Raw genomic sequence first — 16183 nt, 5'->3', positions numbered from 1 at the left:
CGAGCCTCCTATGAAAGACACGAAAAGTACCATACAAACCATAACAAAAGAGCAAACTGTTTTAGCTTTAATGTGCATCAATAATTAGCTTTTGTCTGCTTCAAATAAAACCAGGCCTATTTGTTACCGTCTCAGTGTGGACATTTCAGGGTGGTCAGTACAACCCAAAAAGTGATTTTTATCCTCCTAAGATTGTTTGAGGCTTAAAGAGATGAAAATATTAAGTATTTCACATCGACAAAGCAGAAACTAGAGAAAGAAAAAATGTTATTTTTCGTTACCCCTTTAATCATTTTGTGACTCCTCAGAGTTATTCTGGGACCCTTTTTAGGGCCCTGACCCACAGGTTGGAAACAACAGTCCACCATCTACTGAGCCGTCCAGAAATAAAACAGGAGCAGAGGAGCCTCGGTGTACCTGGTGCACAGCACCGAGCACCTCAGCTGTGTTGGAGATTCGTTCCACAGTCCCACCGAGGATGTCCAGAGACAGCTCCAGCCTCTGCAGGATCTTACTGCGCTTGCTATCCAGACACAGGCCCTTCAGTGTCTGAAAACACACACAAACACACCTGTGCACTTGCTCTCTGGCGGCGCCATTTAGGCTTATTTCAGATGTCATTTACTGTACCTCCAGGGTCTCCCTGCCTCTGGTGAGCTCCAGCTGGATGTTCTCCTCAGCCAGGTTGCGGGCGTGCTCCTCCGCCTGCAGCCTCTGCTTCAGGGTGTACTGATCACAGCGGAAGGCCAGGGCGATCTGAGAGAAGGCCGTCTGCGAGGAAGGACAGTATCATTCTTTCACTCAGGTTTTCAATGCTCCCTTACATTTCAGATGTTTATGTTTGTTTTAATCTCTGGTGCTGAAGAGAAACAATATTTCATGTAAGTGTATTTCGTGTGGCTAAAATGACAATAAAACCTGAAAACATTTAACTTCAACCGAAGGGGAATATTGTAAGACACATGAATTCATGTAAGTCATGTAAATGTCCAAGATTTTACCAAACTACAATAATACATTTACATCTGCTGCCTAGATATTTAGATATTCAGCATAAACTAAACAAAAACTACACTCTTTAAAAAACAAAAATCATTTTAAAAGTTGTAACTTTGGGTGACATATGCGTGGTTTTTCTAACTCAGACTGCTGCAGACTCATATTAGCTGGCCAGTGTGAACAGGAGCAATGATTACAACAAGCAAACCTGTTCCACTTGAAAAATTGTGGGCCTATCCTTTACAGCAACATGCAACAGGCATAACGAGCAAATAATGCATGTAATATATGATAAGATAATACAAGTACACAGAAATGTTCATGTGGGCCAATACAAAGAGGAAAAACTGTATGTAGTCTGTGAGATATCATGGTGAATGAGACGTGGGCGACCTTACCTCCAAATCTTTCTCTGACATCTCTACACTGTCAGAAAACAAGATGATTGAAAGCTTACTGAAAAGTCAAAACAAATCATGTTATTTAAATATACTCTGTATTGTATAGCAGGTAAATACTACACCGTGTCACCTGTTGAGGCCCACGCGCTCTATGATGGACAGCTCGTTCCAGCTTGTGATTGGCAGCTCTTCTTGGCTGCATTCTGTTGTAAAGATACAACCCAGTTTAAATTTAGAGACATGATACTGGTTGCTGGACTCTTCAGTGAACGTTTTTGTGACTGTTACCTTCTTCGCTATCCTCACTGCCCAGCATTGTGGCAAGACAGCAGCTACTCGTCTCTGCATCAGGCTGAAATGAGTTCAGAAACACTCAGTGTCACTGAACTCCACAATCATTCAATACAAAGTGTTTAACGGGATCTTGTAGGACAGCTGGAAGATTATTTCACTCACCTCAGTGTCCATTGTGTCGTCACAAGAATAATCCGAATGTCTTACTCAGGTAAAAAACAGATTATATTGTTCATCGCTCTTCACAGTCAACAGTGGATTTCTCATTGTTGCTAAAAACACATTATCACAAGTTCTGTCCGTGTTTGGTTTGTTTCTCCCTCTGCCTTTCTCCTGTACTGAGAATAAATAATCCTATTAAGAGATCCACAGTCAAACTGAGCGGGATGACCGCCCAAGAGGCTCACAGGTCGCTATGGATGTACCTGTTGCTGTGCTTTTATCTTTAGTAAATAAATGCCGGTGTTGTCCCTAGTGACGAATCACATGCACTTCTACATTTAAAAGTTTAATTGATTTTTGGGTTTATATATAGCAGCTATACCTGCTGGTGGGGGTGTTGACCATAAATTCAATTTAACAGTTTTATTTACTGATTTGAAACCACCACAGTATTCTGTGAGGTATAACAGTGTTGCATTGTCTGTGTTGTACAGTTTGAAAAGGCCCCCTCAACAGGTCAGCTGAGTCAGGGGATCTCATTATCAGCAGGGTTCCCCCACAATAACATCAACTTTATCATAGTATTCAGTAGTATCAGTCCAAAATTAGACCTGCTGTAAGACACCTTAGACCATTAGGAGGGGGTCAGACAGTCACAGGTTGAATCCCTCCAGAACCGGCTCCAGGGTTGTCAAATTACAATTTGAGGGATTATTCTGCATTAAGTTCATAGAGGGACCACCATATAAACATTTAAGACCTTTAGATTAACCAAATACAACAGAACTAAGCTGATCAATCCACAAAGTATTGATACTGAGCCTTGTTTTGGTCAATACTCAAAAACAGCCGATGTTAAAATGCTCTGGGCTTGTAGACACCTGTACACTTCCTTTGCCACCAACATGGAACCGGCTCACGCACCCAGTTCTGTATTGTTCGGAGCCATTTACCAAAAATAAATTAGTTTGGAAACCCGACAATTTGGTTCCCAGCTGGAACCCCAAAACAGTGACATATTACATAGAACCTTATGCAACACCCTCCATTACAACTGTCCTGCTTTCATAGAGACACGGGTTAGTTCACTAGATGGCACAAATATATATCTCTCTCGAAAATTTTGTCCATGACCATTAAACGCTAAAAAGCGATGAAAACCAAAGTTTCAATCTGACAAAAATAAAACAACAAAACAGTCAACTTCGGAGCATCTCCACATTTTATTGATAGAAAAGCTGTAAATTTAATAGAGGCGTTGGGGTTTGCCCATGGTGCTCTTGACGTAGAGGGCTCGCACGTTCTGCCAGTTCTTCTTCAGAAGAGACACCAGGAAGTTGACAGCCAGGTGGATGTTGTACACAAGCTCATCCTCTGTCATCTTGACGTGTCCTACAGCTACAGCCAGACAGAGCACCTATGACACAAAGAATATTGTTCAGTAAGGCAACAATCAATTTCTTTATCACAACCTCAATGTCTACAACAGATTCGCGTACCTTCTTCATCTGGAATTTGATGGTGGATTTGACCTCGTCCACCTTGGTAGTCATGTTTTCGTTGTGTGTGAGCAGGGAGGGGAACTTGCCGGCCTTGTTCAGCCCAGGGCCCAAGATACGAGGGATCTGCTTGATCAGAGACTCAGAGGCAGGAAGGCATCGTACTTCTTGGCTAGAATGGGAGGGGAAGCAGGAAACAAGATGTTTTTAAAAAACCCTGTCCACTACAATCGTCCCAGTCAGGTTGTTCATGATGTCAACTTCTTACCGAGCTTCTTGACAAGCTTCTTGTTCTTATTGAGCTTCTTGAGAGCCTCGATGTCCATGTGTGGCAGTTCAGCAGCTTTGGCCTCGTCACAGTGCTGCTGGTCTCCCAGGACGCAAACAGAGAACTTGGGCCTGGGGAGAGTCTTCAGCCTGTAGATTAACAAAATCAGTTCAAGACGCTGCTCACGACCACATAAACCCAGGGGCCATCAGTTGGAAGTAAGGCAGGTATGGTTGATAATTTGACAGATGAATTGTCAGATTGCATTCTGGGTGTTGGTCCAGCCACATAATCTGCAATGTGGTCAGTCAAAGGACAGCTGGCATGTGCATTTCTGGCCAATACAGGTATCTGATTATCAATCTAAAACTCGTTTTGTACAATACAGCAACTGGAGGGAAAAAAATAAACTACACAAAGTTGTGATGAAAAATGTTGGCTCTAGGTTTACTTCTCTATAATCTTTGATCAGAAGAAACTGCCCTCCCCAAATGACACCTTCCTGATTCAACAGTGTAACAGAAAATCTCTTACCCATACCACCACCATGGCCGGTGTCCAGCTGACCTCTTTGGTAACGTAAATTGGTCGGCTTGAGGACATGAACTTAAAAAGCTCAGCCACTCAAAACCTCCCCTCATGTTTTAAGACCCAGGGTAGGGGTCCGCCCGCTTTGCCTTCGCCAGCCAAGGCTGGGTCAGCTCAGTCAGACTACCCAGAGTACTTCTCCATGTCTGCCCCTGGCCTGTCTGGACTTTTATTTTTTACTCTTCGAGATTGCTGTAATTAATTGCCATTTCACAGGCTGCTTAAATACTCAGACAGGGCTGGAAGCACACAGGGAAAAGGGTGGGTGAAACAGTAAAAGGTCGAACCTGACAGTGCCGGAGAAACGCTTGTCCTTCTGGGGGTCATAGTTTTTCAAGCTGATCTGAAGCTCCACCGACTCCACAAACCTACAGACAGACGGCAAGTTTCATTAAAATATCCCATTTCTGCATTTTATTTCAAGGCCCAAATGTCTCAGGTTAAAACACTTTGGTCGCAGGAACTTACTTCCTTTGCTTGGACAAAGAGCCCTGCAGGACCTCTCTTACGGCTTCATACAGCGTATCCCTGGAAACCTTACTGTAACATAAAAATATCAGAACATATGTTGAGGAAAATGCACTGTTCACTTTCTCAGTGAAGCCAGTTCCGCGGTGTATCGCAGCAAACTAACGGTGATAAAATCGCTAGAAAGTCCGGAAAGATTTATATTAATGTAATATAGGAGAGCTAATGTACACATCGGACGTTGGGTTGTTTTCTAAAACACGTTTTAAATCGGTGGATGAAGGCGGATTACATCCAAAATTTAGCGTGGCAGATTGAGCACCGGCAGATGAAACGGGCTCGTATCTGTTAAGCTTCACTAAATGCTGAAAAACTGCACTAAATAACAAAACAGCCGCATAACATAATAACACTACAGACGTTGGAGGGTAAAACAACTTAGTGTAAATGTGGAAACAGTTTATTTTTTGACATTTGTAGGATAACTTGTGTCTAACCTCATTTTAGCGGCTTGTCCCTCTCGCCTTGCTACGATGAAAAGGAAGTACCGTGGGAAGTTACGCAAAATAAAGGCGGCCTTCTAGTGACGTCATCAAAACGCGTAAACGACGCTTTTTTTCCTTTTACTCTTTTACTACACACATCTATCTAAACTATAAAAATAAGGACGTTGTATAATATTATTAATCCGCGTCGCTTATTTAATGTGGTTAGAAATAAATATAAATATATCTTGCTGTATTTCAGTGGTTCTCAAACTGGGGGGCGGGCCCCCCTGTGGGGGCGAACTGCCACTGCAGGGGGGCATGGACGGTGAGCAGACCTAAAGTTGCATGAGATTCATGTGGTGATGAAGAGCTCTAATGCAATCAAGGCTACTTTGCTAACCTGAATCTTTTGTTTTATTTCAGTCGTCAGTGCTGTTAAAGAAATCCACTTTTTCTGGAGTCGGGGGGCTGGAACTTTTTACGGCTTCTAAAAGGGGGCGTAACAGAAAAAGTTTGAATTATGCTTATTTTATGACGTGCTGTTCTCAATTTAGGGAAATAAATGGCTAAAAAAGGAATTGTAGACTGTACTGACATATTGACTAAATATGAATGCTCTCAATAAAGCAAAGTTCAAACCCCCCTGTCTTTTTAAATTAAGACCGCTGGGTGTACAATTCAGTATCCCAATAAATATTTACAGTTGAAGAAGTACTTATATCTGGAGAAAAAAAAAAGAAAAACAAGCAATACCTTAATATAAAAGTCCCTTAAGAGTCACAACAGCACAGAAGAATTATCAAAAAAATGTACTTAAAGAGTTAAAAGTACTTCTGCGGCAGAATGGCCCGTCAGTGCTGTATTAATATATACAGTACAGATTTTGTTATGCAGATGCCATAACATAAGCAGCATTTTAGTGATGAAGATGGTCAATGTAACAATATTTCTAATTACTTTATATACTATTGGGTATATTACTGTCCATCATATTTTTGAAGTTGATTGGGTTTTTGTATGTAATATCTGAATCTGCAGGATAACTTATATAATAATTATAGTAGGAAAAAAGTACAATATTTCCCTTTGAAAAGTAGTTAAGTAGAAGTTTCAGGACCACAAAATGGAAATGTTCAGGTAGAGTTCCTTCAAAGTTGTATTTTAGAACAGTCCTTGAGTAAATGTACTTAGATACATTCCACCAATGTATGTTTTTAATGTTAAAAAAACGTTATGTTTAGTATTTAAAGATGCTACACTGAATCCAGGTAAAGCTATGCCAAGGGCAGATATTTCATGTCACTGATGGTGGGGACAATAAAACATCTCCCAGCTGAAGATGTTTAGAAGTTGCTGAGGCATAGGAGAGCGGAAGACATAATCTTTCAAAAGTTAAACGCAGTGGACTCGTAGTAAAGAACAAGAGCTGTTAACTGTTTGCGTACCAAATACATTGACTAGATGCTGACGGACAACAGTGGTTAGATTTAATTGTTTTGATCAAAATAATGGTTGGGACAGTTCAGTAGTTATTAGATGTTGGTAGGGACATGACCCTACAGTCCCTAATAAATTCTACACCCTTGAGTTATACACACACACAGGCACACGTACACGCACAGACTGACACACATGCACACACTGACACACGCACACACAGGGACACATCATGAATGTAATAGCAAACTTTTAAGTACACAAAAGTCAGCATTTTGGAATCTTCTCTGTAAGACCCGACAAAATTCGACTCTTTCTGTGTCAAGCTGGTGGAACGAAGTGCTTCATTTTCAAGTCAAAATATTGTCAAAAAGTAGGCAAGCACTTATTTAAATGGGTTTATTAACAGGCATTAGGTCAGATGAAACTTCATGTATGTGTGATTCTTTTCAAAGCAGCTTGGAGAGACTTTTTCAGGAAGGTCTCATTTAACAATAGGCAACCGCACAGGGAGTGTTTGTGTGCAGCAGTCACCTGGAAAAACAGATTGTGAAGAGAGATTACAAATACTATTTCAACTGTTCAGCCATTTTGTGTGATACACATTTACAAACTTACATGGCTGCTATATTTGGTGAGGACTGTTAGCATCATTTTTGCAAACTTCACAGACTTTGTGAATTGAGGACCCTGGCTCACGAGCTGTTCTGTGAACTGTGTGAACAGTTCTTCACTCAAATCAGGCTGAAAAACAAAACAAAAGAAACAGACACCTCAATAACAATGAATATTATGACTAAGTGGTCTTGCAGCACTTTCCCCATGAATAAACAGTGAGATTACCTTGGAGTCTAACAAGCTGTGGATAATGGAGAGCACTGCCTCATTCCATGCTATTTTGAATGTCATTCTGTAGGAGGGGTGTAAAAGACTCCATCAACAAACAACTAGTAACCATTTGAATCTATTATGACTTTGTGCTTATTTGACTTTTTACAGCAGTTACAAGTAAACACAGAATTTAATTGTTTTATCTTACTGAAGCACCAGCAGTCTGTAATGGGAATCCAGGCAGCCTTCTATCAGTCTGTTTAGCAGCTCAGCCTGTGGATTCCCTGATAACAAAACAAGGATTAACTGATGTTGGGGCCAAGGGGTGAGGAACAAGGTCCTGGCTCAGCCCGTCATCTGTCCTGTTTATGTGTACTTGAACCAGGACACCGAATCCATGCCAGCTCCATGGCTGCTGCTCTGTAACAAACTGACTCTGACTCCCCCCCCCCCCATGATACGCAGTGTTAATAAATGATTACTGCCCTCAGCTGTAGCTCTACCCTTTCCTCACCAATGTTCTTTTCCTCTAAAACTGGTCCGATTAGAGCGTGGCACATTGGTCTGGGAAAGTGGCTGCACAGTGATGTCGCTGCAGTCACAAGACATCTGGATGCCGGTTCTGACAGTGACAGGACCTGCGGGTATAATAAAACAATATCCTGTCACAATCAAACACAGCCACTCATGTTGCATCCTTTGCATATTCAGTGATGCACCTTCTCCAGCAGGAGGCTCTTGATGAGTGTTGCTGCCGTGCTGTAGCTGAGGTCAAGAGAGGGAGCCAGAATACTGCTGCACAGTTTGGGCAGAGTCTGTTCCGGTAAGTCAGGAAAACTCAGCAGGCAACAGAACACCTCCACCTAAACAGGAGACGTAGAGATGTGGGTTAGTACTTTCACAACTCATCAGAAAGCTTCATGATTGGTCAAAAAAGGTATTTCTCCTGTGCAGAGTGTAGGTGTAGAGCACAACGAGCTAAACTAAGTGGTGGTAAGTGGTAGCGGATAATCTGTTTCTCCACTTTATTTCTTATATTAGAGCTGCTAAACAATCAGTGACACATGTACAACATAATACAACAGCTCTAAAATACCTACTAACTTTGTTAAACTCATTTTTTGTTGAGATCTTCACTCAGATTTCTGAGCTTATATTTGTCTTGGATAAAATCTTAAAAACACCTTTAAATATTTCAATGCAGGGATAAAAAAAATGATGAGGACATACTTGGCCGGGGTCACACTCGTTCAGCACTTTGAACACATCTGTGGAGCTCTGGTCCCACTGCAGATAGACAATAATAATGATTTTAGTATTACAAAAAGTCACTCTCAGTCTGTGCCAACAGTTCTGGCTAAAAGAAAGTTTCTTCTTACCTCTGTCTGATTTTCCAGTAATTCTTTTATTTGAAAAACAGCGACCTAAGCAAACACAAAAACATACCAAGTTTTGTTATTTCAACTGTTTCCTGAGTGATGAAAATGAATACAAAGATCCCATCAGCATACTTTTTCTGTTCTTTAATGGAAAGTAATTAAATTGGTGAAATTATGAAAATGGATAATACATTTCAGCGCAGACAGGACAGATAAATCCTGTCTTCCCTTTGAGTGTCTTTACCTTTATGTGTTCAGGTAGGGCATCACACCCACTGTCTGGTGCCAGCTGCAGTTCTTCAGCAGGGGTTTCTACTGGAGCATCACTTTCTAATCTTCCTGAAATCTCTTCTTTTGCGCTCTGTTCTTCGGCATCGAGCAGCTCACTACCAAAGACATCCACCTTCAGCCGTTTACTCTGCCGTCCTGTTTCCTCACCGTCTGAGTCCAGGGTGACAAAGCTGGCCTTCCTTTTCCTTTGTGTCCCCAGCTCCGATAAACCAGACTCACTCTGCGATTCAGATTCTACTCTTTGACCTCTGAAGCACTCTGCCCATCCTCCAGTCTCACCAAAACCGGCCAAACGCTGTGACAGCTTCTCTAGTCTCTGGCTGCACAGTGGAGTGTACAGAGGCTCCTCACTATGGGCCCCAAGGTTTCTTTCCAGCTGTCTAACCAGAGCAGTGACCCAGGGGCTTGGATGAGGGTCCTGGCCGAGGCACGTGAGCAGATGGAGGACAGCGGTCCGAGGAAGAACAGAGCGCACCAGGTAGATGAAGGACAGAAGGTTATGTTTGAATAATGCTGGAAACAGGCACACCAGGGGTTTACTAGGTGAGGAAAGAAAATGTGTGTGAGGCATTTGACATAATATAGATGTGAGCACTTATGGACTGATGATCATTTCATGGTATTAAGCAGAAGTCAATAGGGTGTTATGTTAAAGCACAATAAACACATCAGATGCAAAGAAAAATCCCAGTACTAAAACTAAAGAATAAAAACATGTTTAAAGTTACTGTTTTAACTTCTTAAATATTAATTTTTGTGTGCCTAGGTTGACCGTTTTGGGTCTCTAGCAATTATTTAAATGACACTATCTGAAAAGTTGAGGTGTAATGTATCCGACATGGGGTGCCAACTAGTAACTAGTTTATATAAGGGGTCACACGCCAAAGACTGAGAACCGTTGGTTTGGGCTTTAACAATACGTTACAGAGTAAAAATAAGATATTTATTTTCTTAAACGTAGCAGAGTAATATGTTAATACTTAGTAAAGTACAAGGAGTAAATGTACTTAATTCCAGCACTGCTCACTGACATGCCACACTGGAACATTTCCAATACGGAGATTTGCTGTTGCAAGTTGAAATGCACACAGTTAAACATGTCTGATGTGAGAAATTATGCAACGTAATGTGGTCATGGTTCCCACACTCAACATTAATGTCCTGGTGTTGATGTTATTAAAGTAAGAATCCCTTCCCGTTTTATTATTTAAACCTTTTTCCCCCCCTCAGTTCAAAAAATTTGCTTCAATACAACATACAGACAAACAGTACGAGTACAGAGCAGAGAACTTGCCAGGGGAATAAAAACACAGCAAGAGAAATATAGATTAAAATAAATAAGACAAAATGAAAGGAGCTGGGATAAAGTACATAAATTCACAGTTTTGATAGCTTTCTTGTTTATCATATCATTTTTCTTGACATTATGTGAGCCTAATGTGTCGTACGTGTGCGGTTCTTTTTATATACAGCCTATGGTGCGGTTAACGTTACTTACACAGTCAGAGGCTGCGCTTCAGAGTCTGGACCGGTTATTTCGTCTTGGCACAATGTTTCTATTAAGTTAGACAGTGACATTTCGGGGTTGGCCTGCTGCTGCCTGTGGAAGACGCCCAGAGCTCTGTGGGCACCGGAGGCTCCAGACAGAAGCGACCAGACCAGCAGCTTCGACTGCGCGTCAACCGACTCAGAACCCAGTACAGTCCATACTCCGGGGTGAGATTTTCCACGATGCCCGGTCAGTCTGCTGCTGACCTCCCGCCATCTTTGTATACATGTCTTCTTCGCGAGGGCAATTTCTATACATTTGTGCTGTACAGTGCACAGCGCCACCTAGTGGTAAAAGCCAAGAGCGCTTAGATTATATCCTCGCAAACCAAAGATGAACCCATTTATAACTGGACAAGTATTAAGAGCACGACACACATTTCAGAGAGACAGTGTGAAGCAATGTTTTATTTTCTGTGTACAAGTACAACTTCTTTAAAAGAAATAAAAATCTTAACATTCTTGTCAAACCTAGGAAGAGGGGCGTTGTGGCTGTTACCTTAGACAGGTACCATCACTAGTGGACATTAGCAAGGAGGGTAATAGTATAGACAGTTAAAACTACCATCCACGCAACACTTAAAAATATCAAAATGGTCACAATTCCTCAGACAGAAGTCAGAAATAAGCACTCAAAATTAACAGTCTACATGTTTTACTCTATGGCCATGGGAGGGGGAAATAAATCCAAACTAGAAGGCCACAGTTTAACCACACAATCATTAGAGATAGAGGTTATAGTGTCCCATCTAGGGCGCTTACTTCTAGAGCAGGGGCACCAAAACCATGTGTTGTGGCGAGCTAAGTGTACAGGTTCCCCTTTCCAGACTGTAGCAGCTGATTTGATTCCTCTCTGGTTGAATGAGTGCTAATCTGTAAAATTACCTGCTATAGTCTGGCTGCAATTAAAAACCTGAACACACTTGGCCCCATCATGGCGCATGGTTGATTTCACTGATCTCGAACATGGCTTCTCAACAAGATGTTTCAATACTGACAGAAGGGTCAAAATACAGCCATGTGTTCTTCTGGGGCCAGTTTTATAATTAAAACCCCATCACATTCAGTGGTTTCAGGCACTGACAAAAAGACTGAAACCCCCCCCCCCCTCAGAAATCATACTCCTCAGAAAGGTAAAAAGGAAAGTCAAAGTCGTCATCATCGTCATCACCACCTAGAAGGGTCATGGCTATGAAAAGATTAAGAAGGTCGACGCCATCATAATCGTCTTCATCTTCTGTAGGATACTGTTGATCAAGAAACAAAGAGTGTAAACGCCAGCACATTGCCCCATGTATACCAATGGTGGTGAAATCTTGACAGCATAAAACAGGGGTTATAATTACCGGAAATGACCTGTGACGTGCATGTTTGTCATGTCGATAAAGGCACTCTGCTTTGAAGGGGCAGCATCTGTATCTCGTGTAGTAACTGCAGCTTTTCTTACTAGAATCACAGGAGATGAGAGGACAGGAGGCTTTTCAGTTGCATGTGGCAATTTCTCACACAAATCATAAAAATTCACCATTGGCCTGAGATTTCAAGCAATGTCACATTAAAATTTACATAATGCTAAAAGGAAAACTGCATTAAAAAAAAAAAAACACCATTTTATTCCCATATACTAATGTAGCACCATAATGGATGTGCAGTTCTAGCTTGCAAATATAGTTTTAATACCTAATCAGGGTAATTCAGCTCTGTGAAATGAGTCTTCTGTATCATTACCTCCTTAATTCAATGCATTTTGTGTTGGTCCAATCAGATACAATTAGTGTGCTTTTTTGCATCAAAGGAGCTACTTTATGGCTTAACTTTGACCTACAATACTTCTGTACCAGTTTTACACCGTCTTCGTGATTACACAGTTCAGCTCAAATCCAGTCAACTTTCACGGATCTAAATTAAGGCTGCACGATATTGAAAAAAACCTGCCATTGCTTTTTCCTGTGACATATATTGCAATATGAAAGGAATTTTCACCAGATTACCTTAATTCCCCCCCTCATACATTTTCCCTACGAAATAACCCCCAAAATTCTTTTCAAATAAAACAATCTTCAGTTTTAACACTTTGTGTGCCAACTATCCTTTAAGCTTTAATGCAGTAAACATATTTTAAATGATAAGTAAAAAAAAGTGCATCTTTACAAAAGGTGCTTCTTTTTGCAACCAAATCCACCGTTTCAGTGGTTTTCTCCTGTTCCTCACTTATTTTCAAGGCCCATTTTGGCTGTTGATAAACTGATCAAGAACAGTAGTGCAATTGGTTGTTCGCTGTGCATGCAGAGCCTGCTTGTCACTCACTAAAAACAAACTGTATCCAAGAACCCTTAAAATCGGAGTAAATTATGTTTCGTCAGACAGACTTCTCTTGTAGGAGAGTTGAGGTGATTAAGTTAATTTGACTTGCTTGACATTACATTGTTCTGCAATGTGACCATTGCGCATGGGCACATTGCGATGACAATGCTGAAACGATATATTGAGCAGCCCTACTCTAAAGAGGTGTTTTAGATCACCAAGTTAATCTGTACGCTTCAAAAACATAGGCTTATTAGAATTTGTGTAAGTGGCCAAATTATCAGTGCAATAAGAAGTTTGACCATCCCATTTGTTTAATACAAGTCCCCCTCAATTTTAAATCAAGGTCAAGTTCTACATATTCCAGCGAGACATGAAGCTGGAGATTGATTTTGGTAGCATCACATACCTTTGATGAGACTTGGTTGAGATTAATAACTCAGTTGATATTAATGCAACCCCCACAGCACATCAGGCACAAGAATTACTTCTTAAAAACGTCCATGTTCAGGAACCCCCCCCCCCAAAAAACATGCAGGATAAGCGATATTAAGAGGATGACTGAAACCTATATAGAGAACTACATATCAATGATGTATAAAAGGGGTAGACTTAAATTCCTTTAAAACTCATCAGGTCATGAGTCGCGTTAAGCCCTGCTGCAGTCATTAGTGCATCTATGAAAGCTGAATCTCACACCATACCTGAATTTCTCTTTGAAGGCAGCGACTACCCTTTCCTTTGCTTGACCTTCAACCCAGTAGTTGTTAGGCACATAGAAGGGTGACCTTATGCGGCACTGTGGGCAGCTCCTGAGGAATAATCATTAAACAGTGATGTCAAGTGAAATCTTTAACGGGGTATTGACAGATACAGTTAAATATTTATGAAACTTTTTGGGGAGGTGTTGCGAGTCAGTGGTGATGTTTCATGTTTTATAATGGACCCCTGAATCTGACAAAGTTGAACTGAAACCTACTTAACCACGTCCGGCCCGAGGTCTTTTGTTTTCCTCCAGGTCATGATGCATTGTAAACAGAAAGCGTGACTGCAGTTTGGAAGGATTCCAAAGACATGGTTTCTTGGGTCTGTCTTTTCATACACTTTGTCCATGCAGATCCCACAAGTCACATTTTTACTCTGGAGGTAGGCCTGCATTTCCTCCACTTTCCCTTGGGTACTAGAGGGCGCAGCAGCAGCTCCACCATCCTCTGTTGTATAACTGGAAGAAGTCTCCTGGTCACAGAAACTTTGTAATCAGTATAAGCCTCCTGGGTTCAATTTGGTTTAATTCACCAATATGCCCTGTAGACAGATAAGACTTGAAAACGAAGCGAACCTGCTCATTTCTTCCAACACATGCTTGTGCATCCTCAGAGCTCTGGTTCGAATCACAAGAAGCAGTGTGATCAGAGAGAGTATCTGTAAAGAGAAAAAAAAAAGAAATAAGGTTAGTGAAGTATGGAGGAATGCTGACCCAAGTCAGTTTAACCCATGAAAACACCAAATACCGTGCAATGGTTCCTCCGCAATATGTGCTGCCAGGCGCCCAATGTTGAGTTGAGGATTTGACACATTAGGCATCACCTCTGATCTGCGGCATTCCTGCCTGGACATCACCTCAGCCTGCAGAAGAGCAGGCTCTGACCCCCTTCTGTCAGGTTGAGCGTAAGCCACAGAGGAGGAGGAGGAGACGGCAGGCATTGAACCTCTTCTACCTGCAACAGCTGCATCAACTTCAGGTTGAAGAACATGGAGGTATCTAGAGGTGGAAAATATTGAATGAGCAAAGGAAATATATGTGCATGTCATCTTTTCTCATTCATTTACAGGGGGGTAAATAGCTTACCTGCAGCGTTCACCATACCAGCATCCACCTTTCTGGAAGTACCTACATATCTGGGCTGACGGTATAACTGGCCATTCATGACGATAATTACACCTTGGACCAAATCTGCAAGAGCCATTTATGAAACGCCTGTAATGCAAAAGGGACGGAAGTGAATTTTTCCCATGTTGAGTTAGAAGCAGAGCTGTTTTATATCTTTTGGGGCAAGTCTGAGTCAAGTAACAAGTTTTCCAAGTCAAAAATGCAACACAAGCCATGTTTGTTTGTTTATACATAGCTGAGGCCTGGTCCATTCAATGCATAGGTACAAATAATAAGTGTGAGGCAATGCAAGGCCTGCCTCAGGTCCCAAGTCAATAAAGTCCAAGTCAAGTCTTCTTTCAAGTCAAAATCGTATAAAAAGCTACACAAAAACATACTAGCATGTATCGTTTAACGAGTGGAAAATTCCAATAACGTGACCAAGGTTGTGGAGTGTTAAGGACAGAACAGGTAACGTTTAAAAAAAAACAAAGGTAAATAAAAGACAATTAACCGTTGCCCTATTAAAAGAGCTAGTAACAGTATTTAGAAATACCCAGTTTTCAGTTTGTGTAATGTTTAGCTAGCTGGAAAGGGATAACATTTCACACATAGTTGTGGGTCCCTCAACGCCTCAATAAGATGTGTTTACGTGCTGTCGGAAATTGAGGCTTCCAGCTGGTGCAAAACGTTACCAACAATCACTTAGTTAGCTACTTAGCTATGTCGAAAAATTGCTAAGTTATAGATGAGTTTCACATTTAACGCGATAACTAACACTAAAAATACAGAACAGAGGGCATTGCCGTTGCCCATAACTGACTTAACCTCAACGTTAAACTGAACAGTTCCGGCTAATATTTCAACAAGTTACCGTTAGTTAATAACTTTTGATACACTCCATCCTTTTGTTTGCAAGGCTCTCCACGCTACCATTCTTTTCCTAAAGTTGAAAGCCATAAATGAACTTAGTTTCACATTGTTGACAAGTTTTGATCGTCAAAAACGCACTTTTGAGCCATAACGTCCGCGTTCGACAGCAACACTTCAAAGTATAACGTTAGTTAGCACCACAGGGTGTCGGTGGCACCAACAGGCAAGTTAGTAACGTTTCTCAGGATCAACGCTACTACTTTCCCACCATGTGTCCGCTTAAAACACAAGCGCCGCTTACCTACAGATACTTCTACTACGGACCGAGTCCATCCTCCGTGTGTTTTGAGCATGCCGCCGAGCACCCTCCATCTCAGTATCTAAATAGTTGACAGCCGTTTCCCTTTACCAATCAACAACAACGAACCAATACAATCGTGACGTCGACGTGTGGACGTTACGTATTACATATTCCGATTTGAC

General features: G+C 41.4%; 3 protein-coding genes across 4 annotated transcripts; all 3 read right to left on the bottom strand.

The window, feature by feature from the left end:
* Nucleotides 1-3055: 3055 nt before the first annotated feature.
* Nucleotides 3056-5288, bottom strand: rpl10a (ribosomal protein L10a). The gene is given in 7 exon segments (XM_038723594.1): nt 3056-3273; nt 3356-3507; nt 3510-3527; nt 3624-3772; nt 4499-4579; nt 4680-4751; nt 5177-5288. Coding segments are annotated over 7 exon segments (648 nt in total). The 5' UTR covers nt 5182-5288; the 3' UTR covers nt 3056-3102.
* A 1700-nt stretch (nt 5289-6988) lies between these two features.
* fance (FA complementation group E) lies at nt 6989-11596 on the bottom strand. Its single transcript, XM_038721906.1, has 11 exons — nt 11567-11596; nt 10604-10938; nt 9059-9644; nt 8815-8859; nt 8666-8722; nt 8155-8298; nt 7950-8073; nt 7644-7719; nt 7448-7514; nt 7223-7348; nt 6989-7138 (listed from the first exon to the last, which is right to left on the bottom strand). The coding sequence occupies exons 1-11, from the start codon at nt 11594-11596 to the stop codon at nt 7034-7036; spliced, it is 1695 nt and encodes a 564-aa protein (XP_038577834.1). The 3' UTR covers nt 6989-7033.
* Nucleotides 11597-11674: 78 nt separating this feature from the next.
* mkrn4 (makorin, ring finger protein, 4) lies at nt 11675-16143 on the bottom strand. 2 transcript variants are annotated; one of them, XM_038722722.1, is made up of 8 exons: nt 16002-16143; nt 14807-14935; nt 14469-14719; nt 14297-14379; nt 13937-14193; nt 13662-13769; nt 12000-12099; nt 11675-11900 (listed from the first exon to the last, which is right to left on the bottom strand). In XM_038722722.1, the coding sequence occupies exons 1-8, from the start codon at nt 16070-16072 to the stop codon at nt 11763-11765; spliced, it is 1137 nt and encodes a 378-aa protein (XP_038578650.1). In that variant the 5' UTR covers nt 16073-16143; the 3' UTR covers nt 11675-11762. The 2 variants fall into 2 exon arrangements, with proteins under 2 accessions (XP_038578650.1, XP_038578651.1); XM_038722723.1 differs by lacking the exon at nt 16002-16143 and adding an exon at nt 15839-15864.
* Nucleotides 16144-16183: the final 40 nt, after the last annotated feature.

This window comes from Micropterus salmoides, unplaced genomic scaffold (genome assembly GCF_014851395.1).
Source record: "Micropterus salmoides isolate LMB-PRFRI ecotype aquatic unplaced genomic scaffold, ASM1485139v1 Ms_hic_scaffold_16, whole genome shotgun sequence".
Lineage (NCBI taxonomy): Eukaryota > Metazoa > Chordata > Actinopteri > Centrarchiformes > Centrarchidae > Micropterus > Micropterus salmoides.
This window is presented reverse-complemented; position numbering and strand designations above follow the sequence as displayed.